General features: G+C 31.3%; 1 protein-coding gene across 1 annotated transcript; it reads right to left on the bottom strand.

Moving 5' to 3' along the window:
* Positions 1-64: 64 nt before the first annotated feature.
* Apolpp (retinoid- and fatty-acid binding glycoprotein apolipophorin) lies at positions 65-19,496 on the bottom strand. The gene is made up of 13 exons (XM_074244094.1): positions 19,362-19,496; positions 17,129-17,155; positions 16,155-16,339; positions 10,517-15,998; positions 10,213-10,435; positions 8,891-9,183; positions 8,378-8,808; positions 5,762-7,723; positions 4,920-5,156; positions 4,329-4,804; positions 2,620-2,947; positions 2,261-2,503; positions 65-586 (listed from the first exon to the last, which is right to left on the bottom strand). The coding sequence occupies exons 1-13, from the start codon at positions 19,438-19,440 to the stop codon at positions 368-370; spliced, it is 10,185 nt and encodes a 3,394-aa protein (XP_074100195.1). The 5' UTR covers positions 19,441-19,496; the 3' UTR covers positions 65-367.
* Positions 19,497-25,976: the final 6,480 nt, after the last annotated feature.

Genomic DNA, 25,976 nt, shown 5'->3' with positions numbered 1-25,976 from the left:
GAAATTGATTAACCAAATTAAAATTTCAACAAACAAATGAGGATGTAATAAATACAAATTCATATTGTAATTAAAATTTATATAGATTTTATTATATTCACAAAATGAAACATAATCTACATATGTAGTTGTATCGTACAAGAGCGCGTTTTTAATTTAAAGTAATAATTAAAAAAAGAATATCTATTCGTTGCAACACAATAGCTATCACACCAGATTCTAAATTTAATATATGAAGTTATATATAAAAAAAAATTGAAATTATTAATATTGTGATCGTTATTGCTATTGAATATCTCCGTTGCGCTAATTAGGAGATGTTTGTATCAAGTTTTTTTTTTAGTTGTTTATTGTTCATTAATTAAATTTATTTTTTAGAGCCTTTAGTGTGTTTATCTTTGCGGCCTACAATTTTACAATAACTGTGTCCATCAAGTCCAAAACGCTGTTTGCACACGCAGTCTTCGTGTAATTCTATGTTAGCCATACCCTCAGCTAATCTACGGGCCATCACCTGCGTGAATTGTTTCTTCTGATTTGGTTTTGCATCCAAGAAGTGGTTTGAACTGAATGCAGCACCTCCAGCCTTCAATCATAAAAATTTTTAAAATCAAAATATTATACCAACAGCCTAAAGTCTTTATATGACTACCGCGAATTATTTAAATAAAAAAAATTTGGCTTGGTAATTTTTCGTTGTTATTAATCACTATGTACATAGGTTGCTACTTTTGAAATAAATTTTAAGAAAATTTGAAAAATTATTCAATTTAGTTAGATTTCCAAGAATGAAGCTTTTATCAAATTTCGACGTTCTAAGATTCTAAGAGTCTACGTTAGAAAATTTTCAAATTACATAAACGTAGAAAGTTAAAACGCTCAATTTTATAAGCAAAAAGTTGTAAAATAAAAATAAAAATTTTTTTTAAAAATAATTATGCCTTTTTTATTTTAACAATTTATTGGATTAAAATAAAAAGGGGTATCCAAAAAAAAATATTTTTTTTTTAATTTTTTCAGTAAATTTTTATATTTGTGACATTGCTCGGTTAATGATAAAAAAAATTTTTTTTTCATTGGTTTTTTTGCTTTAAGAATGTGATATAACATTCACATGAACAAATCAAAATAAGTTAATAAGCAAATTTTATTTAGTGTGAAATTCAAATTTATTTACAACTAGTTCGAAAAATTATCATGATAAAGTAACTATCGCTAAAAAGTATATGAAACTTGGAAAAGACAAAAATTCCAGTCACGATTTTTTCAATTATACTAAATTTAACTTAAAAAAAAAAAAAAAAAAAAAAAAACTATTTTATCATATAAATACACTAAAGAAAAAAATTTTCTTTATTCTGTCGATTATACACTGAAAAAATGGAAAAATTAACTGTGCTGGCATGGGTTTTCTCTGTGGTTTCCCCATGTCACTATTCCAACAGTCTATATAGAAAGAGGTAAGATATAGGGCGAATGCAGTACAGGAAGCACAAGTCGGTCAACAGCCGCAGAGTGGTTAATAAAAAGTTGAAAGAATATGTCGAAAAAGATGTGCAAAAAGTAAAGGTTGATAATAATAAGAAATTTGAAAGAAATAGAGTGAATTTGATCGTTGTGAATCAAGCAAAAAAATTTTTTGAACCAATAAATTTTTCTTGGCTTATATAAATTTTACTAAATCCCAAATTTTTTTCCTCTGGATTAAAAACGATAAAAATCTTCAAAATGATTTTGTTGATTCAAGAGTTTTCTTCTTAAATCAAATTAATGTTTTTATTTTTCTGTTCATACATATATATTAGGGTGTGCTAAAATTCAATTTCCATGAAGAACCTTTTAAAATTGGAATTTTGAGTTCCGCTTTTAGCAAGAATTCCCGAGATATTTTGGGGTGAGAGGATTTATTTGATTTTGATAGAATTTTTAACAAAAGATTTAGTTGGGCACTTCCGGCCAAAATTTGAAATTTCAGCGGAAATACCCAAACTAAACTCCTGTTAAAAAATTCTATGAAAATAAAATAAATCGTCTCACCCCAAAATATCTTAGGAAATGCCCAAACACCGCTCCTGCCAAAAGCGGAACTCAAAATTCTAATTTTAAAAGGTTCTTCATGAAAATTGAATTTTGGTTCACCCTACTATATATATATATATATATATATATATATATATATATATATATATATATATATATATATATATATATATATATATATGTTAATTTTGATATTGAAATAAAATAAATAATTGCTTACAGAAACAGCAAATCCAGCGCAAACATCGTTGTTAGTAACAACCAAATTACTCTTTTCGATACTTCCGTCCAGTGGTTTCTTCTTACTGTCAGCAAATGTGTATCCAGACTGGGCATCAAATCCTACCACGTTTTTCTGTGGTTTACCGGACACCAGGATGTCATTGAGGAAGCCGACGTGATAATAAGTTAGACCTGAGTCACGGTAAATCTTTTCTCCCATCAATAACCGCAAGTGTTGGAGCTGAAATTAATTAGCAAAGAAAATAATGAAGTTGATTATTGTTGATATTAATTATTACCAGTTATCAGTTATCAGCAAACACTTATATAAATTACAATGAACGGATATAGACTAACCGAAAGAGGAAGCAGACTCTTTTCACAAGGAGAAGCGATTACACCAACGACAACCTTGACGGCACCCGCTCGGAATGGATAATGAATAGCTTCCTCATAAGCACCAGTGAGTTTAAAAGTACCCAATTCAATGTCAAGTCGCTGCTTAGCGTACTTGAGACGTGTTTTTGCATCACCCTCTTTGGCCTCTTCCAGACTTATTAGCGGTGTACTTGGGCTAAAGTTTATATTCTTGACATCACCATCGATATTAATGCTACCACCGGTAGTGTAGTGCTGAGGCCACTTCATGTGCTCGCCGTATCCGATCAGTCCAACATGAACATCCCTGTTTAATTAACCAGAATTAATCAAATGCAAAATGGAGAAGAGATTACCAACTTTATTGATTAAATATTCAAATCTCGGCTTGTAAATTATTCAAGTTATGTTCGTTTTTAATACTACCGGAAAATTTACTGAAAGTATTTTATATGTACAAATTCAGTCAATATTTTATTTATAAACTAATTGAAAGAAAAAAAAATAATTTACATCAACCAGACTGTGTTTTAGCTTGCAAAGTCCATAAGCTCTATAGTTTTTTATTGAATTATTATAGACTTTAATAAAAGTTCCCTCATTTGTTAAGACGTTTAATAAAAATACAGTAAATTGACACAATAAGGTGGAAGGAAAAGTTATATTTTAAATAAAAAAATTCCTGGTTGATAAGTTTCTTTTTCCTTTGTCGTAAGACGCTTTTGTATTGTTAGAGAGATTCCGATATCGGCATATGAGTCTATTTCTTATCCGCCGGAAAAACCTACGATAATATAAAAGTGCACGCCTCAAAGGCTCATTCAATTTAACATATCGCGTGCCAAAAGGTAAAAGAGTGCATAATTTTTTTCTTATCACTAATTGACTAGTTGGCCTTTTAGCTTTAGGAATTCAGAAATTTTGACTTAAAGCTAAAAAGGCCTATAAATTTTTTTTCTAAGCAATTCATTACAATGCTTATTTTCAGTCTAAAAATTAAAAAAAAAAAAAACGGTAGAGTCAAAGAGTCGTATTTTAATTATGCATACACTCTTTTGAAATTACAATTAAAAATATTTTTAAAAAATGGCTAAATATGCGTGATTGTGTTAATTTATTTTTATTTGAAAATTATTTTAATCCTATTAGTTTTCGATTAATTTATTTATCCATTGCTTGTATAAAAATAGTTTAAAATTATTATTTTTTCAATATTGTTCAAGAACTTAACAGCCGATCCCCGCTTTTTCTCGCGTCGCACTCACTGCAAAAAAAGGTAGTATCCTTGTTGCGCTCATGGTTGTAAAGCATGATTTTTCTTTTAAACAAATGAGAATTTAAAAAAAACGCTCTGCTACGAAATAGATAATTAAAAAATCTATTACTTAACAGAGCGTTTTTTTCAAAATTCTTCTTTGTCTAGAAGAGAAACAAAAGCTGCAATCGTAGGGACCGGAAGAATTTTTTTGTTAAGAATTTTTTTTTTATTTATTATATTTTTTTATTTCATATCTTGCGAAGCTATTTATCAAAATTTATTAAAATTTTTTTTATGCGCCTTTTTAGCTTTAAGCCTGACTAACCTGTAATCTGTAACTATACGCCCTTTTTGTATTAGACACACGACATATAAAAAAAATTTTAATACTGAGTACGAAAAATGTAATTTAAATCCAAAAAATATTTACGTGATTCCGTGTTGCGTTAATTCAGCTTTCAATTCTGTAATCATCGGTACAATAAGTTCGTGGTAAACTTTTTCATTTTTAGAGTCCTGTTCGACAACAATAACGATGTCTGCCTCCTTCTTGGGTATTTTAACGCCGTGAGTAATGCCAATGGGTATCTCATCTTTGCCAACTTTGCAGCTAGCACAGTCGGCGGGTATCGATATGAAAACTCGTTCTTTACGACAAGCAGCGTAGTAAGCAGCGGATATTAAACAAGCCGCACGTGGTGTTTCTGCGCCCATTGCGTGGTCACACGCCTGCCGATAAATACCCGGATTTACGTAATTAAAGCAAGAACTCATTGAGGATGACCCAGCAAAGTATTCTGTACATTTGGGGTTTCTTTGATGGTGGTGGTGGTCTACTGCTGGTGCTGCTGCACACCCGGCATTTAATCTGTATGCGTTACCGAACTCATCCTCCTTTTCCGTTATCTGTAATTATTTATTGTTTATTATTAATTATCGACAGGTAAATTTTTAATAAGATAACATTTTTATAGGAATTTAGTCATTTAAATTTGCATACATAGAACGTATTTAAACTTACGTGGCCGGAAGGTAGAGTGAAATCATCATAAGGTTCGTTATCAGCGTCACCAAATATACCACGCAATTTACCATGGTAGAATCCAGATACTCGTACGCTGCAAATCATTGGTGCCTTCTGGCTACATGCGACATGAACACCGTAATCTGATTTAACGTTAACAATTGGAAGCGTAAGGAATGCATGTAAGTTCTTGGTACTCGCTGGGTATTCTGCTGGTTTATTATCAACCAAAATCTGTAATTTAAATTAGACGTACATCCTTTATTAATCTAATCTCCTTGTAATTTTCAAATGCCAAGTCTAAAGTGAAAATGTCGCTAGGATATATATCAACTGAATTCTTTGACCTATTGATTAAATTTGTCTGCAAACTTTTAGATTAATATTAGATCAAAATTTTTTTTTAACAAAATTGTTTAAATTTGAAGCTCTGCTGTTTTTTAGCCATAAAAAATTGTAAAAATTTTTCCCGGTGAATTCATTAAAAATTTTTTTAATTTTATATTTTTAATATCTTTTTTCACATTTTTAATATCAAAGAAAATAATTACTTATTTCGTTTTTTACTGACATTTTTCAATTATTAATTTATAGACTATTGCAATATTTTTCTTTTAAAAAGCATGAAAAACTGAACAAATTAAATAAAAATATCATGATTTAGTGATATAAATATTTTTTATCAATTGGTAAATTTTGATAAAAAAAAAAAAATGAACAAAAATAAAATCTTCAATAAATTAATTTTTGATTTTTTATGATTAAAAAACGTTATACGCATTTAAAAAATGATCTACTCAAAATTAAAATATAAAAATTAGCAAAAAAATCAAACTTACATTGCCGTTATTCTTGAGCGTAATACTTTCACCCGGTGCAGTAACAGTAACACTGATAAGTTTACCACTGTTGAAGGTACCAACAACCGAAAAGTTTCCATCGTGAACATCCTGGGCCAAAACGTAGTCGCAAGTACCAGCCAAGGTAAGATGACGACCATCAAAAGTAAAGAAGTGACCACCCTCGACAACAATACCGGTCTTACTAAACGGCGGTATAATGTCACTGGGATAGAGGGTCGGACGGTACGCGTGGTAAATGTCATAAATGCTTGGTAATTCATGATTACGAATCAAATTGAGAACTGACACCCTCAAGATCGGTACACCGGGCAGGTCTTTAACGTAACCTAAATGACTTGGTAGCCTAACATCAAAGATTTCGTAGAAGTGATCGGCATTTCCACGATTTTTCAACAGAGTGATGATCGAGTAAGTAGCTTCTACAGCATGTCCATAGATATTCTTGATTTCAGTTCCATCGTCGACCTTCTGGTGCTTAATATGCTTGATAATGTAGTTATAAAGAACAGTGAAGAACTGTTTGAGCTCTTCAGTGGGCAACAATCGCTTCATCTGGGTGAATGCTTCTTCAATGGGCATCAAAATCGCGTCAGGTACCTTGAAACTCATCAACTCCTGGTACTTCTCCTTCAACATTTCGTAGATCGGCAGCGCTTGGATCTGCTGTGTCGTCAGTTTAATGAAACTCTTGACCTCATTTTCGATTTGTCCGTATCCCTTCATTGCAATTTTAACAATATCATGCACCAATTCGCTAACCATACCAATTATGTCTTTGATTTCCTTCTGATGTTGGTTAATGATGTCCAAAATGGCCTTGACGTAAGTAGAAGCTAGCTTAGAAGCGGCGTCTGTTATCTCGATACTTGCGTGCAAAACTTGGTCGAAAGACTTCTTGATTCGCGGGTAGATAGCTTTCAAAGCGTCATTAATTTTATCTGCGATTTCGTGGACCTGTTTGCTCAACTCTGTAGCGCGCTTCATGAATTGAGTAACTACTTGAGTGACGGCGTTAATTAGGCCACCGAAAACTTTGTTCAAAGTCGCTTGAATCTCTTTGACAGTGGTGTCAGCATTCAACTCCTGCTTGAGTTTATCGAGCTCTCCTTGGTAGTAGTCTAGCACGGGCTTCCAGTTTGGTTGTGCTTTCTTCAAGTGCTCGAACAGATCACGGAATTCGATATTGGCTTCGTCGATCAGTGCTACGAAGACTTCCTTCAATTGCTCGACGCGCTTCACCGACAACTCTCGGTAGAAATTTACTGTCATCGCTACGTTGTCTTTCTGGTAGGTGAAGGTTGGCTTAAGGAACCTGCTTTCATCCAAGTAGACCCCGATGCTGAACAAATTCTTTTTTTCGCCGTTCTTGTAAAAGTCTGCATGGTATTCTGCTACTTGTCCAAGGACCAGGCGCCCGTTTATTGACAATTTGGTGTCTGGCTTGTCTTTCTGGTAGCTCTGGTATATGAAGCTATTGAAGTCGTGGGCCTCGAAGCTAACAACTACGGGAGGGTTGCTGAGCATAGAGAACTCGGTCTCAATTTTTTGGAGGTTCTTGGAGAATTCCATGGTCGTGTCAGTCTTCAGGAGTTCCTTCTCTGGCCCTTGGAGCAGGAAGTGGGCTTCGTGGAGGTTCATCGAGAAGAGAGATCCGATGTTACGTGGCTTTTGGTTGACGTCAGTGTATGAGAGGAAGGAGCCGAAGCCTAATTCAGTTGTGGAGAAGGCAAAGTGTTGCTTAAGGTCTACTTTAAGCTGCTGACCGCGGCTTCCAAATTCAAACTCTCCAGTTATGTTGTAGCCTTTAGGGATTTCGTGTTTGACTATGTGAGTTACTATTGTTATTTTTTGAGCTTTCTTTGCAAAGACATCGATGTCTACATTTGCGTCTAACAAATGTTCGCCTCCGTAATGAAGTTTTCCCTTTACCATCATTTCCTGTAATAAAAAAATTTTTAGATATTATGGAACTTATTAATTTTTATAAAAGTATGCATTGTTAAACTGATGAAAATAAATTTTTATTAAGGATAAAGTCTCTTTAAAAATAAAAAAAAAAAAACAATTTTTTTTTATATTTTGAAAATATGTTGAGAATATAAGGTAAGAGCCCCAGCAGCTGCTCATGTATATTTGTGAATATAGATATACAAATACATGGAGTGAGCATGTACTGGTTCCTGAGCAGGTACTGGGGCTTTTACCTTACTGCTGAAAAAAAAATTAAAATATTGAAAATTTAGTCGAACAAAATAGTAAAAAATTTGAACTTTTTTTTCATGCACTAACTTGATATTAATTTTGTACTTTTCATCATTTTAAGGATTTATCTTTCTCGTGTATAAATTACAATTAAAAAGCACTTTTTTTTTTGTTTCACATCAGTAGAAAAAGAATTTGTAAAAAAAAAAAAATTTATTTTGTAGTCTTCAAAGTTTAAATAGAATGATGTTAAAACTTCAAAATGATATGATTATTAAATCATCTATAGAACCACTCATGAAAAATAACTCAATTTCAGCCGTCTAAAGGGGTTTCTCTCTTTAAAATTTATTTAAAAAAATTTTGAAAAAAAAAAAAAAGAATAATTACCTTAGGTTGAGATGGGTAAATAAATTTGGCGTCACCAGCGATAGTAGCAGAATTCTTCTCAACATTAATATCACCGTTGGCTACGAAGCTAGTCTTGTCATTCGGGTGATTTTTACGGTCTAGATACGCTGAGATATCAATTTTATATGGACCCATAGGGGTTTTAGACTTAGGAACATCAATAGTAGCAATCAAAGCTAACTCGCGGCTTGGAAGAGTCAATATTATCGCCGATTCTTTGGGGTGAGAGTAAATTTGTGACGAGTACTGGGTCTTGTCTTTGGAAGTGTGAAGATAAAGGTTGGCTGTGTGGTCAAAAGTCATTTTTTCAGCAAAGTATTTGGTGGTTGTCTTCAAGCCAAACTCAACTGGTACTTTGAATTTCTTAAGGTCAACTTCCACGGTTATTTGGTGATCTAAGCGTGTTTTTTCTATGAAAATGTTAAGTTAATAATTATAAATTATAATCAACATATTCAAGTATAAACATAAAAAATATTAATTGATACATACGATCAGTGTCCATCGTAGATTGCAATTTAAAGTGTGCGCAGTCTTTGCTCTGCTCGCAGTAGCTGTTGAACACAAGAATTTCCTTGTCGGACAGCTTGAGCTCACCCACCACAGCCGAGGGTCCGAAATTGGCGTTAAGAAGAATAGCAGTACCCACTTGTCCATCATTTTCACGTGTCAATTGTTTGCGTGAGTAAGTAAATTTGGAGCTACGTTCATTCTCACCGATTTGTAAGTTTCCATTGCCCTCGACGATCACCGTGCCTGCTTCGTCACGTCTGTTGTAGTTTGTACTGCAAAGCATAATTAAAATCAATAAGTTAATTAAATATTTCTTCTTATTTTTGCACTATATATTGAGTATAAAAAAATAATTTTTACAGGAACATATCGTGTAACAAATGCCAAAAAGGCGTTTAAAAACATTGTTTTTTTTCAATCTTTGCAAACATATTCTGAACTAAAAAATAAAAAAATCTTAAGTCCCAAAGAACCTCCTCAAGTTATATATTTTGATGGCTCTAAGAGCAAAAATAAAAAAAAATGAAGATAGAAAATTCTAAAAATAGTAATAATATTATTATTAAACAATAAAAATTGATATGAATATGAATATTAAAAATGGATATCAGGCAGGATACCAAGACGCAAAATTTCAAGAGTTTTAAATATATTCTATCATCATGATCATTTTCTAAAAAAGTGAATTTTTTCTTAAACTGAATCACACAACAAAGTTTCAAAAACAGTAAAGAAAAAAAATTAAAAAATTTTCGAGAATTCCAAAAAGAGTTAAATAAAATTGAAAAAAATTTTTTATCATTTTATAAAAATTCAGAAAAAAAATTTTTTTCGTTGCTTAATTTGCCCTTTTTTATAGTTCAATTTTTCATATTTATTATGATGACTTAGCTTCATGGAGAGAGTATTATTTTTAATCTTTGTTTTATAAACCGAAATTCTTCTTATACAACCTTTAGTCTTCAAGAAAAATTTTCCTTTTGAGATGTGCCCTTTTGGTGATGGTAACTCAAAAAATTTTTTTTTATCGATCTTAACATTTTGGACAATTTTGAGTTGTTGAAGGAAAAAAAATTTTTTTGTTTGCCCTTTTGGCCCTAAGTCCTACCTTACTGTAAGAGTACGCTCTTTTTGACCTTTGTCACACGATATATTCTTGATAATTATTAAGAATAAATTTTTTTTATCTGAAGAAATTAATAAATACAAATGATTAATTTCAACGAATTCTTGAATCAAGAATTCCTTGTCTAAATAATTTTTCTTCCCCTTAGTGTAAAAAAATTAATAATAATAGTTACCTTCCAGTAACAATATTCTTTCCATCACTGGTGACAGTGAGAAGAATCCTCTTGCCAGTCTTGACGGCGGGTGCTGTAGTGATTTCAGCATGAATCTTACGATGTTGAATCTTGTCACTGTCGAAGTTGATTTCGATAATGAAGCTATCCATATCAAACTTAACATGACCATCAGCAGTAGCGAATCCTTTAGTAAAACCAGTTGAATCAATCTTCCATTCTCCTAAAATAAAAAAGTCATTATCATCAACATGATCATTACTTTAAGCCAAAATTCTCCAATTATTCACAAATTACAGCTCACCTTTGTATTCAGTCTCACTGAGCTTATTAATCTTAGCCGCCAATTCAATTTTACTGTTCGGATAAGTGAAGACAATATGAGCATGATGCAAAGCAGGGTTCATTTCAAACTCGCTCTTCATTTCGTATTTATTATCATCCGTCTTAACGTAAATGTCATTGTTCCATGGGCCATCATTCTTGCGTTTATGCTCAAGACCAAATTCAATGGCATGAACCTTCTCCATCGGCACGGAAGCCTTAGCAGTAATCTTAATATCACTCATATCTGGTTTGTACGCAGTATACAATCCTCCTGAGGTCTTGGAATCTCCATAATTGACAGCTATATTACCTGAGGCTCTCTTGATTTCTTCAGTCGGGTCGTGTTTGAAAGAAGTTTCGATTATCAGCGGTGGATGAGTCAGAACAGTCAGCAAAACATATCCTTTGCCTTCCTTGGTATCTCCAGGCTTGACTCCAGTCTGACTATAAGCAGCTTCAGCCTTGATAGTCTTGTCATCATTGTAAGTCAGTGCATAGCTACTCTTGTAGTCCAGTTTATTGTTGTCTTCCAACTCACTAGGCAGCAAAATACTCTGCATCTCGCTGTACTTCAAGTTACGCAACTTCTCACTAGGGAAGACAAAAGCCAGGTTAATCTCCGCGACATGTGGATCTTTTGGTCCTTCGCTGTCATGGTAGTCTCCAGTTCCCTTGAAGGATAAGTCGCTGCCCAATGAAGAGTCCAGTTTCCATGATCCATTCATTCCAGGCTCGTTGTTTTTCTTGTCAGCGTACTTGGTGCTCAAGTCGAAGTCGAATGGCTTGACCATGTAAGCGCCCTTGAGGTTGACCTTGATATCGCAGTGGTGTTTGTTGTCTTTAGATTCTCCGTGCTTGGTACTAACAAACAAATTGATGTCCTTTCCATCTCGGTTCTTGAATTGCATAGTATGCTGGCAATCAAATTCATGTCTCAAGGGTTCAACAAGTGCAATATTGAATTCATAACCTAACTTGCGGGGTTCACCTCCTTTCTTCTCATAATCCATCAAGTTGTAGTTACCCTTGATGTTAGATTTCTCGGCGGTGCGATCGGCAACTTGGCTACCTTCAATAACGAAATGCCTTCCATTAGGTAGAGTCAGCTGACCATCTCCCTTGAAGTCGTAGCCATTTTGTGGAGTTCGCTTAAAATGACTTTTGCCGTTTACTTCATACTTGTGAGTAAACAAATCAATAGTGTTTTTCGAGTTTATAGATGTCTTGTCCAATTCTGTGTCAGTTGAGAATTTTATTGATTTGTTGGGGTCCTTATCGTCAAAGCTGATCTCTAAGTTTCCAACATGGCGAGGTCCTGTAACGCTTACGTCTCCAGTTCCCTTGATCTTGCGGTTGATTGTCATCAGATGGATATTAAAGTTACCGTTTCCTTTGCCGTTTTGATAGTTGTATTGGCCATTGACCAAGATGATGTTCTTGACATTCAAATTGAGCTTACCTGAAGCTTTAGATCCAATCTGAATGTTTAATAAGTAATCCAGGTACTTGGCAGTATCCAAAGAAACGACAGCGTGGTTGTTTATCTGCGAAGGAGTGGCAGCTAGTCCATAATCAACTTTGAAACTCTTACCATTTATCTTCAAATCTCCGACAAACTGGATGTTTTTGTTCTGCGGATCCATCTGACACTCAGATTGCACATCGACTTCATATTTTCCTCCTGGGAGCTCTAGTTTGCCTGCGAATGTGCGCTTGAACTCTGATAGCTTCTTGTGCTTACCTTCAAGGGCGACTTTGTTGTCCATAATGTAAGCTTCGAATCCAGCTTCCCAATTTTGAGGCATGTCTTTTTCAGATTTCACCTCAACATCAGCACCAATCTTAAACTTACCATACTTTACGTCAAATTCAGAGTCAAAACTATTAGGAGAGATCTCGTTTTCAAATTTAGCAGAAACGTCTTGCGCAGGCCACGTTATCTCAGACTTGCCTTTAATGGAAGTGAAGTAATCATAAGGATGGCTTGGCTTGTCGTTCTTCTTGTACTTTAGGCGATCGGTGATCGCGAATCTGTTGGTCTTTGAGTCCAAGTCTGCGCCATAAGTCACTACGAAGTTGTGGTCGATCATATTGTTAGTCTTACCGTAGTGCCAGATTACTTTGAACCCAATGTTTGGATTTTTAGAAGGTACAACTGCGAAATTCGTGTCAAAACCTTCGGGCGATCGTTTTCCGTCGAATTTTATGCTCAAACTTTCATCATTGTGCGAAGCTTTGGTGTCAATAGTAAGAGCATTTGGCTTCACGGCAATGAAACCATTGATGCCAACCAGTTTTTTGTCGGAAGCCATCAACGCAACTTGATTGAAGGAATATTTCTTACCATCTCCTTGATCTTCCACTCCAATGTCACCTTCTACTCGATAAGCAGCCTTGTTGCCAGAAGACCCCTTCGCACCAGCTAGTTTCTCAATGTGTTCTGGTACTTTGTACTCTAAAATAGGTTTGTACTTGCTACCATCAGCCTGAAGACCTACTGTTGCATGATACTCGTCAGAATCGTGGTTGATCATAATAGAGAGCGCCTTCTTCTTATCAGTATTCTCCAACTTTATTTCTCCCTTGACATTCTTGATCGGCGACTCCAGCGCAGCCTTGATGTACTTCTCTTCGGGCTTGTCAGCTCCGTCGATGCGCAAAGAAACTCGCCTGTTGGTACGGCTCTTAGGAGTGTCAAAAGTCACCTCAAATGACCGTTCGCTGGGCTTGCTCTTGTCGTAGTAAGCCTTGAACATGTAGCTAGTGACATCATTGTTTTCAACGCTGATTGAAAACTTGGCTGGACCACCCAATGGGAACAAAGGCTTCTTGTGAACTGCATCAATGCTATCATAAGGATAAGAAAAGTGTCCACAAACAGTAACGCCCAAAACTTGGGACAACTGATCGAAGCAATCGCTGTGTTGTTTTCCAGATGAGAATTTGGGTGCCTTCAAATTTCCTTTTCCGTCGACGAAGAACACTTGACTGGACAGGTTGATGATCTCTTGCTTCTTCTTGGGCACACCGAAGCTAACCTCAACGCCATTGCCGTTCAATACTTTGAGCGAGAAGTCTGAGCCGGTTGAAGTGTGCATACGGCTTATGATCTTCAGACCTGATTCAGAGCCAAAAACTTCCATCATCAAACTCGCTTCCAATGCAATGTTTGCACTAGGCTCCATTCCAATTTTTACGACTGCGTTCTTTGGGTCGCTCAGGATAGCCTTAGTATCGATGTTTCCATTGGCCTTAATCTGACTGACAGCGTTTCCTTCAACACCGACGACCAACGGGAATCCCAAACCTGTCGGATAAACCAAGTCCATGTCCATGAAATTGACATGGTGCGAGTTATGGTAATTTGAGTTCTTCATAGCGTTGAAGAGGTGGTCGATCAAATCAAGCAAGCTGCTTAACATTGGCTGGGAGTCCTTATGCTTGCTTTGGTCCTGCATGTCTATATAAGCCAACTCGACACCAAACATGCGGATGGAGAGATCAAGATCCAAATCTTCATCAACTTCAGTCTCCTGAGGTTTTGCTTTGCGTGCAAACTCGTCCAAATCAGCTTGGCTGACACTACGAGGATTACGAGCAACCTTGTTAACCTTATCTTTTAATTTGCCGTAAGTTTCATCGAACTGCTTTTTGCCGTCAACCAACAATCCAGCGACCTCTTTATGCTTGAGGATACCTTTGGGTCCAAAGTAGTGCTCAATAAGCCGGTCCAAGTTTTCAGTACGTGCATCAATCTCCAAAAAGTTAAATGACCGTCCGAATAATTCAGTGATCAAATTCAAACTACTTGAACGAGGTACAAAACTCTTTTGACTGTAAATAACATTGTGCTCAGCAACGGAACTAATACCAAGTGTATCGATATTGTATGAGAACTCACGATTGAATGAAAACTTACGGAAGTCCTCAGGGAATTTACCGCGCGGTCTCAACTCTCCGAAATGCCTCTTGGCATCCTGCTTGTTTGGATCAGTGCTGGCACGTAAATTACGCAGATGACTTGTCACAAAAGAGCCAACTTGATTAACTGTTTCAGAGTCAATTATTTCCTTCAATTCGTTAGCGACATGCGGGCACGGACATTCAACTAAAGTTAAATATGCTTTTATTCTTATTTCACTGTCCTCTTCTTCGTCCCCGAATAGTTTAGTCAAAGGCATCATCCATTGCTTTAAACATTTAGCAGTAAGCGCTTCAATCGCAGCAACACGAACTCGTGGATGTACTGCTTTATCTTTAGCGATGGACATTACTTTTTCAATGGTCGGTTCATCTAGATAGTTAGCGTTGCGTAGTGCTTTCAATGCAGCAATCAAAATATTTTCCTGGTCACGATTCCCGGGCTTTGAGTTACTCAATTTGCTTGAAATTTTCGCAAGTGCTTCTTTCACCTCAGCTGCATTTTCGCAATCATGTTGTTGACAGTATTTACCAATTACCCGACCAACTCCCAAATATGCGATACGAGGGAGTTTCGGGCGATCTAAAAGTGACGTTACCGCAGCAACAGTTGGCAAACTTACGTGATTTACCAATGCAAGACTCGCGTAGTAAGCTATCAAAGGAATTCCAGTTATTTCTTTGTTGTTAATCAACTCAATAACAACTTCCGCAGAATCACCAGTTCCAGCGCGATAAAGAGCTTCTAGAAGAGTTTTTTTATCCGTGTTCTTGTCAAAACCATCGACTCCAGCCTTTACTTTATTGTAAGCCGACAATATGTGGCCCTTTGAGCTTCTGCGCAGGACTTTTATCAGTGCGCCGAATTTCTCAGCAACGCCACTTTTGACTCCTTCAGGAGTTTCTTGCTGTTTTACGGCTTTTAACGCCGTCAAAATCGCATCAGGAGACGATGACTCAGAAACTGGATGAGGATTTTCAAATATTATGGACTTGGGACGAGATACTGGGCCAGGTGAACCTGGACTGGCGTTGTCAGACTTGAAGGTTAGGGTTGAAACGACATGAGTCTTTGCTCCAGCATCTCCGTTAGAAAATGGACGGTACTTGTAAGTTTCCTCTGACTTGGCCGATTGGAGAACTCCTTTTTTGAAACTCTGCTCAACATGCTGGGTAGAATCAAGAACTGGAGATGCTTTTATGTCTGATGATTCATCGTAGACCGCGTTAATTAATGCGTGACGAATATTCTCACGGTGCGAACACTTGCTGAAGTTCTTGTATTTGCGAACAACTGTGGATTCGCCCTCACGGCGGAACTCAAAGTCAGTCTGACAGGTTCCGAATATATCGGTCTCCCTGTGTGTCGTAACACCTGAGTCCTGCATCACGGCGGATTGAAACAGCGAAGCAATCGCACGCTTGATGTTAAGCGAAGCTTGAGAGTCTTCGGGTTCCGTGCAAACACTCGTGTCAATATGTCCATCGTGGTAATTGAACTGGAAAGCGTATTTCTCCACGTCTTTTTGCGGTACCGGCTGAAAAAAGGTTTTTTAATTAATGTACTTGTTTTAATTTTGTTGCCGAACAACAGAAGCCAAAGATCAAAGGATTAGAGGTTAGAAGTATAAGACGAGATCATTGCAACTTACTAAGATTTATAAGAACAAAGATAAATGACAATAGGTACTTACAGCACCGTTAACGCGGACATTTTTCAGTCTCAATTGATGAATACAGTCTGGCTTGACTATTAATTCAACTATTGCGTTGAGTTTTACATTCGTGTCGCCTTCAACTTCGCTAACTGACGTTACCGACGTTCCTTCGTATTCATATGTGTATGTGTGTCCCTCTGCATAAGCTTTACTCGTTTGCACTAGAGTTTTAAAGAGAAAAAAAATTTTAAGTTAGCTTGATTTGATAATTGGAAGAAATATTTTTAAATGTGATACTGAAGCTAACAGACATCTTACAGTTTTTTTTTATTTTTATCAAAACTCGATTATTTTGAAGAAAAAAAAAATTTTTTTTTTTAATTAAACTTGTGGAGATTGAAGAAATTTTTAAGTACAAATTCTTGAAAATATTTTTGAACTTAAATGTATTTTATTATACCAAGTCCCAAAAATTTTAAGCTGTTTGATGACTGTAGTATCATATTTGTTAAAAAAAATTTAACGTTCTAATAATTTACCGAAAAAATTATTTTTTATTTAAAAAATTTGCTGTTTCAAACTTAAGTATGTGATTTATTCATTTAAATTTATTAACTATTAAATTAATCTACATTATGTGTTTGTGCACATTGGATCATTTTTTATGTAATTAATTATGACACTGAAATTAGCAGACGTCTAAAAATTTTTGATGATTTTTATTAATTAAATTACAACTCAAAAGATATTTATAAAAAATTGCACTTATAGTTTTTCAAGTTTTTTACATGTGACATTTTTTTTTTTAATTTTTTAAGTGAAATTAAAAAAAAAAAAAATTTCTAAAAAATTTGAAATGTCGGCTAACTTCATTTTCATAATTAATTAATGATACTGAAGTTAATAGAAAATAAAAATTTTTAAATAATTTTTTTATTAAAAGACAGTTAAAATTTTAAAAGTATTTTTAAAAAAAAAAAAGTTGGTGATGAAGAAATAAATGAACTTACTTCCATGACATCCAACCATGCATTGATCTGAAAAATAAAATGTTCAGTAATTAATAAATAATTAAAAGTGTTTTTACAATTATATAAAAGCTTAACAACAATTATATATGTATTGTTTTATTGATAATATAAAATATGAGAGATAAATAAATTGAAAAGTATCAAGTATAATAAAGAAAAAAAAAGTATTTTAACAACGTATCATCTGTGAAACTAAAGCGATAATCTTACGTACTAAGAGCACTGAGTCACTCGACCTGTGACATATTCTATCCTATATATTTACTGGGTATTTTTCGCGATATCACATCTTGAATGACCTTAAAATATGTTTTTTTTTTTTTTTTATTTTTAAATTACATTACACTCTTGTAATGATATTCATTATTCATCATCATTATTACAGTTATAATTATTGTTGTTGACTGTTTAATTAATTTATATCTCGGGTGTAAAAATACGTAATGATAAAAATAAAATAAAACGCTAAGGAAAGTTTGTGTCTTTATATTAATCCATAAATTACGTTGTTTCTACATATAAAGATAAATAGATATGTTTATCTACCCCTACGAGACTCATAATTCAGAATGTGATTTATCATATCTCATATTATCACTCCTCCCAACGATTCCTCGAAACCAAGAAATGACAAATAAATAAAAATATTGAACACGGGTCAGAACTAATCGCTTAATCGGGTCTTATGATTTTGCCAATTTCTTAAACATATTACAGATATGTTATTAATTATTTTCATTTTCTCATTTTAATTTCCCTCTGTTCTTATATTTATTTTCTTCTTTTAACTTTTAACAATTTTTACTATTAAAAGTTCACACATTTAAAAAAAAAAAAAAACATGACATTAAAGTTAGTTGTCACTTAACAATTTTTTAATTATTTTTAACAAATAAATTTTTCTAAAAAATTATTTTTAAAAAATTGCATTGGTAGTTTTTTTTTTAATTTTTAAATGTCAATTTTTAAAAAATTTTTTTTTACCATAATTTATTTGTTAAAAAAATTCTTAAAATTATCAACAATCTGCTAAGGTAATTTAATAAAAAAAAACTTAAAATTATCCGTTGAAAAAAAAAACGGACACGCAAAAAAATTTTTATAAGTTATTAAATACTAGTAAAGTAAAACTATTAAAGAAATAATTGAATCATTTTAAAAGGATATGAAAAAAAAATGACTGAATACTAAACTTCAAATTATTTCAAACATTAAATTTAATTATCCATATTATAACAAATTATTTGATTTTATAAAAGTATATTAATACTTGATAAAATTAAAAAGTCAAATAATTTTTATGTAATTGTAATAATTAGTAATTATAAATTATAAGAATTAAAATTAATATTTTTATCCAATAGAAATTACTTTAACTAAATTATCATTGAAATAATTCAAATTTTCCGTATGAGTAAAAAATAAATTATCCATTAGGTAAATTAATTAATTTAATAATTATATATTGTTTGAAATTAATGATAATAATAATGATAATGAATAAAACATTGTAAGACAAATGTTTACGACAAGTAAATAAAAAAATTAAGCTTAATTCAATGAAAGACAAACCGAAATAAAAAAAATAAAATCAATTGAGTTTAAATCAACTGAATAAAATAACCAACGGATATTTAGATTTGTTTAATAAATTTAAACAGAGTAAATAGTTAGGGTGGGCTAATGGGCAAATGAGAATTTAATTTCGTGATGTGACAAGAAAAGTGTCAGATTTAATACCCTCATGTTCTAGAACTGTTCGTACTTAATATAAAATTTATCAAGTGTTATATATACATGCATCTATACATTATACATTATATATTATATATTACAATAAAGATAAAAAGAGATAATACGGTAGATCAATTTTATAAAGTAAGGGAGTAACAGTGATGATGTACGTCGAGCTCAATTTAGTAAATGTCCGGTCAAATACGTTCTATCCGGCGGAACGATAATCGTTTCAATGATATACTCGTGAGCTACCTCATTACTCATTATCAACAACTTAATAATAAGAATAATTATAACAATAATAATAAATAATTCATTTTTAATCAATCTCTTATTTCGAAATTAATTTTCAAATTATTTCTTAATTTCAAAAATTTCTTCGCGTTAAAATTTAATATTTTTTCACTAAAAAATTTCACTTTTCTAAAAATAAAAAAATAAATTAATTATGAATTATCAGTGACTAAAAACTTACCTGCAAAGGTAGTAGTGAAAGAACATGTTAAAAATGCGGCGATTATACCCGCGGACATAAGCCGGGGTGGATGTCCCATGTTCTTGCTTTCAATGTCACACTGTCACAAATATAAATTACAATAATTAGAAATGAAAATGAACAAAAAAAAGTTAAAAAAAAAAATAAATAAACCAATATTTTTACAAATAGGTATGAAAGGAACGAGTCCGTTGAATACAACGTCGTAGTTTTCTTCGTCCGGTGCTTTTATGCTCTCGTAAACTCTCCTGCCCTCTCGTCGTCCTCAAGAGCGGTCAGAATGATGCGATGATGATACAGAGTAAGGGGCGATGTCATCTTATTCTGACCCCCTCTATTTTACATGTTACTGATGATATGTTTGTATGTCCACGGACGAGCTCGCTCACAATGAAGATCAGGCCCCTATTTTCTACTCTCTTTGCTTGTGTTAATCTTAAACTCTTCATCATCATCATGGACGTTATAATTGCTGCGTAATCAAAAATTATTTATTCCCATTGATTATTGATTTTTTTAATATCTACTATTAACTGATATTCTATTATTTACGGTTAATTTTTCACTTATTTATTATACTATGTTAACAATTATATTTATGATTTATTGGTTTATTTTTAACCGACAGTAATTGATAAATATTTACTGTTTAATCTGAAGATAATTACTTCAATGATATACATTTTTATTCACTTTTTTACTTCTTCTGATTATTGTTACTGACATATAGCTACTTTTTTCTAATATTTTTATTAATATATTGTGAAAATTTTCGATTCTTCTCGACTAGGAATTTTTAAATTGTTTTCTTCTTTTTTAATTTTTTTTTATTTTTTGCAATGACTCAGAAAGTTCTGAGCTTTCCTATAACACTAGATTTTTTCTTAGTTTTCTACCCAACAAAAAAGTCAACTTTTGACCATTTAATTAGAATTTTAATATTACAATAGTGTTTATGATCCGAACAAAAACAGTTTCACTGTAAAAAAATCGTGCCAAGTCCACGTTCATAAGACTATTAAAAAAAAAAAATTTTATTTCTTTACAAAACGATATAAAATAAAAAATTAAAAAATCCAAGTAACCGATATGGTTGTATATGATTTTCGAAAATTAAAAAAAAAATTTTTGTAAATTTAAAAATTAAAAGAAACAATTTTGGAACGTATTTAGTATGCATAGTTACGAAATATTTCACTTTTTATGAAATTCCTAAATTGTATCTACTAGGACACTTAAAAAAAATTGAGGTACACAATAACGCACACCAAGTACGTTCCAAAATTGTTTCTTTTAATTTTTAAATTTACAAAAATTTTTTTTTAATTTTCGAAAATCATATACAACCATATCGGTTACTTGGATTTTTTAATTTTTTATTTTATATCTTTTTGTAAAGAAATAAAATTTTTTTTTTCTTAATAGTCTTATGAACGTGGACTTGGCACGATTTTTTTAGAGTGAAACTGTTTTTGTTCGGATTTCAGTTTTTTTTGTAATTATAATAAAAATTGACAATTTTAATTTAATACATTTCCGGTGGCAAACTATCCCCTTTAAGCTATAGTTCATGTAAAAGTTATTCTTGCGCCGCCTGGAGTGTGTAATTGCAAGCTGTCAAATATCTTTTTTTCACTGTAGTTTTCCATCTATCATAAGATTAGCATGCATCGTTATATTATTTAGTCTCTGGCGCTGGCCGTCCGCTTTTTACATAAGAAAAAAGTTAAAATCTAAAAATCTGGGTCGCTATAGTTTGTGCTGATTATTTTTAATAATTTTAAATAGAAATTATAAAGATAATTGATAATAATCAAGTAATACGCGTAATAAAAAGCATGAACTACTATTATAAAATATCATATAAAAAAAAAAATCAAATTAAATTTGAAAAAAAACTTGTAACTTCAAAAAACGATTCTGCTTACGGTATATACACACTCGGTAGTCTGGCTTGAGAACGGAACTTGGCGCCAGATTCTACCGAATCTATTGATATATTATAAATTATTTTAATTATTTAATCCAAATTGCTGACCTATAATATTTAATTAAAAAAAAAAATAAGTATGCAAATGAAAGCTTATTTTATAAGCTTTCAGATGTAATTGACAGAAATTTGTTATTGCGCGATAAAAAAATGATAGAGATGATTTTTTAGATTTTTGAATTGTTGTCATTCCTGATTTATTTAATTTAATTTAATTTAGGAAAAAAATAAGCAAGCATATTGAAGCTTGCTTCAATTTACAGGAATATAATAGGGTATTGCGGTCAATTGTTATTGCGCAGAAAAACAGCAAAAGTGAACATTTTTGGGATTTTTGAAAATTTTGAATTGCTGTCATTTCTAATGAAAATTAATTTAGCAGACATTTGTTAATTTTAAGAATTTTTGTATCAAATAAATTATTTGATATATACAAAAAAAATTAACATGTAGAAATTTTACAAAATTAAAAATGCAATTTTTTAAAAATAATTAGCTCGGTTTTTCGGTAATTGTTTAATAACACGATTTCATTTCATAAAAATAATGTTTAAAATTTTTTTTTGTACAATTACATATTTTTTTTTCTCAAAGTTAATCAAAAAATAATAAAATTACATTTTTTTGAATTGTTTTTTTTTTTTTTTTACCAGTGGAATATCGAAAAATCATACATTTTTTTTCAACATTGCAAACTATTACTAATTGAAAAATTCATTTTTACAAAGGTTCATAATTATTGTGGTATAAAAAAAATTTGAGAGAAAAAACATGTTATTTATACTAAAAAGTCAAGAGCCCGCAAAGCTTAATAAGCACTGATTTTTTATAAATTTTTTACATAATCCATTTCAATAGAGAAGATATTTATATTGATGTTAGTTAGTTTGGACATGTATTGTATGTTTTGTAAATAATAATTACGTCGAATGCGGGTTATTTGACAAACGATAAAATATTCAAGTCCTGAATAATCCAAGTTTTAGTAATGTAGATGTTAAAGTTAAGATTAACTTTATTTTGATAACTTTTATTAGTATTTGTACTCTGGTCTCTTTGAAAGTAAACTTTTCCACTCAGTAACAACAATAGGAGTAATACAGTACAAATACATAAACCACGGTCCGTTCAATTTTATTATCACAACATGAACACTCAATACGCCCTTTGGCCTTTTTTTATAACATATAATATAATACAAACTATGAAAAAAGTAAAGATCATAGACCAAATATAATCAATAGTATCTGTTTTCTTACGAGATTGAGATAAAAAAAGGTTGAAAGTCAAGAATAACCCTATGCTACCAGGGTTTCAGTAGATACCTTCGACAAATAACCGATATAATATTTGTATGATAACAGAATCTTTTTTTTTTTTTTTTTTTTTTTTTTTTTTTTTTTTTTTTTTTCCAGAGACTAAAAAATTGTTGTCTTATTTTCAATGAAAATGACTTCTGTTCGCTTCCTCAGATTTCTAATATTCTCATACTTTTTTATATATTTATTCAACGAGGTAGATTCTTTGTTGATGAATTTCATTAATACTTTTTGTGTCTCAAAATAATTAAATTATTTTTAAAAAAACTTACGGAAACTTCAACTTTGTAGAAAAATATCAAATTTTTCAATATTGAATTATTTAAAAAATATGGGATTTATTTTCCAGTCAAAGTTTCCATTATTTTCATAAAAACTGTTTAAAAAGGTTTATATTTATTGATTCATTCATCAAGAATTTATTAAAAAAAAAAAAAAAAATTAATATTATCATTGAATTCAATCCCCAACATCAATGTCCTTATTTCGAGATTACATAATTTATAATTTATTTTTTATAATAAATAGTAAATAAGATATTATTTACAATTGATACTAAATTCTCAGATAAACAATTAAATTAATTATTTCCAATATTTTATTATTTTAATCTTTAATTTTAAATGAACATTTGATGGATTATCAAATCTACTAAATATAGAAACGCATTTAATTATATTAAAATAAAGTTAAAATATTTAACCATTGTATGGTCGATGGTCGGATTGTATGTAGGTACACATGTCTTAAATGTATGCACACATGTACACATATGTACAGAGTGGGTTGATGAATTAATGCGTATGTACTCGTTGACTTGCCACTCTTTACGCTGACAGTTTAAACCAAGTTATTTAGACTCTATTATCTAACACGATTGTACATCACGGGGTCAACGGTCATCACGGTATTAATCTTTACTTCAAGCTCGTGCTTATACATATATTGCCTCTTAAACTGTTTTAATTCTTACAACTCTCATTATTGTATATTTTTTTTATAATTCTCTTGTGCATACTTTGTTATTATTAATATTTTTTCTTAAACTTGAAGCTTACCTGAAAAATATGAATTAAATATTATATTTTACGTTATAATAATCTTAATTCTTGGAAATTTTTATCATTTCGAAACGAGATGAAATTTTTTGCTTGATAGTTTGAATATTTACTGTGTTGTTGTTTAAAATTAAAATTTATTTATTACAGAAAGCTTTTATGTAAAATTGTGTGTAATAAATATTATATTTACAAATACTTTGAAAATTCTGCGTGGGTGGTATGAAATTTCGATTATTACATAAAAAGCTTTCATGTGAAATTCAATATAAATTTTTTATTTAATTTAATTGTGTAAAAAAAATGATTTCTGTGATGAATTTGCATTTATCATATTGAATATTATGCTTTATAATAATTTATTTCAATAAAGTATATTAAATGAAATTTTTAATATCCGGAAAATCTTTTTTAATCAAAATTATAAACTATCAGCTGACATAAACGATAAACTCAGTTCAATTTTTTTAATGACTTGAAACTTTGTTTTATTAAAAAATAATTTGTTTCTCCATTAATCTTAATCAGCTAAAGTACGTCGTTATAATAGGAATAGTGATGGTAGATTTTAATCTTTAATAATATAAATTGCTGAAGAAAATGAAAAGTAAGGATTTAGTTTACTGAGCGTATTATCATGTGGAAGATATTGTATATGAATAATGAAGGCATTTTAAACCGTATGAGGGATGAATAAAAATTTCCATTGAACTTGATCGTTCTTCCTGACCTGTTCTTAGCTTTTTCTATTCTATGAGCTTGCGCTTTCTCATTTCTTTTTTATGTCCCTTATTTTTCTCCTGATACTTTTTTGCTGACAAACGTATGAATGAGGTGATTGATACAGCGTCGATTTCCTGTATTGTTTCTTTATAGAAATTATATTATATGATAAGAATTTTTTCAAATGAACGAAATCTGAAAAAATAATAATAAATAAATGAATAAATAAATAAAGAAAACTTTTAACTTTTTAAATAAATAAAAAAAATTGTGATATGACAGGATCAAATACAAATAATTTAATGGACAAACGTGACGGAACAAATTTATAGAACTAACAAACTATTAAAAACTCCTCTAAAAACTTAATGAATATAAAAAATTGACAATTACTGCACGGAAAAAAGTAAACTGTAATAAATACTAGTCGATTTATAATAAGTAATGATTAACTGCTAAAAATTACCATTTCAAACAGTAAAATCGTGATTTTAATAATCATTTTGTAATATTTATCATTTAAATGCTACAATTTATTCTTTACATGGAAGAAAATACTATTCTACACAGTAGTATTTGCTATGTGAATGTCTAAAAAGTTAAAGTATAATAATTAAGCATTTTTACTTTGAAATTTATCATTTCGTAGCTAAAAAAAAAAAAGGTCATTCAGCAGCCGAAATGGAAGTAGATTTCATAATTTATTACTAAATGCCTAGCAATTGAAAAAATATATATAAACTAGGGTGTGCCAAAATTCAATTTCCATGAAGACTCAAAATTCCAATTTTAAAAGGTTCTTCACGGAAATTGAATTTTGGCACACCCTAATATAAACTTTTGAACCATATACATTTTCTGACTCAGATTGACGAGCTGAGTAAGAATACACAAAAATTTTTTGAAAATTCTGACATAAGGACCAATGCAATAGTTAGATTTCTATGAAATCTACTAAAAATGATCGCATGATATGTAAAAAGTATAAAATACGGTTACTAAATTTCTAATACAAGCAACGTCAATATTTACAAAGTAAAATGGTAAATTTTAAATGCAACCCGAGTCGAAAAAATGAACTTACATAAGCTTAAACCAATTATTTTAGTATAGCAGTTAAGTTCATTTAAGTTAATTTTTTTAACTCGGGAACGCATAAAATGAAACTATAATTATTGGCTTGTTTGGACTGGTAAAATATATATTTTACGTCACATTATATACTGTACAAAGCAAATTAAATAAATAAACAAAAGAAAAATTCAAACCTTTTTAGAACTACTTCGAAAACATAATCATCATAAATTAACTATTGTTAAAAAGCATATGAAACATTAAAAAGGCGCGAATTAAGGTCAAGACCTTTCTAATAATACTAAATTTAGTTTAAAAAACTCATTTTATCATACCAATACACCAGGGTCAAAATTTTTCATATTCTCTCAATTATATAGATAATAAATTAGTTAGATAGTAGATGTAAATAAGTCAAAATTTTTAGCTG

The sequence above is a fragment of the Cotesia typhae genome, unplaced genomic scaffold, assembly GCF_013202065.1.
Source record: "Cotesia typhae breed Kobodo isofemale line unplaced genomic scaffold, CoteBio_Ctyphae contig_43, whole genome shotgun sequence".
NCBI classification, from domain to species: Eukaryota; Metazoa; Arthropoda; class Insecta; order Hymenoptera; family Braconidae; genus Cotesia; species Cotesia typhae.
Note: the sequence above shows the minus strand (reverse complement) of the source record. Positions and strands in the feature narration are given on the sequence as shown.

Excerpts from the sequence above, each read along its gene's own strand:
- Apolpp (XM_074244094.1), bottom strand. The coding sequence starts at position 19,440 with ATGGGACATCCACCCCGGCTTATGTCCGCGGGTATAATCGCCGCATTT. Across the intron at positions 8,809-8,890 it reads ATCTACGATGGACACTGATC|AAAAAACACGCTTAGATCAC; the intron begins GTATGTATCAAT and ends ACATTTTCATAG. Across the intron at positions 2,504-2,619 it reads AGAGTCTGCTTCCTCTTTCG|CTCCAACACTTGCGGTTATT; the intron begins GTTAGTCTATAT and ends AATTAATTTCAG.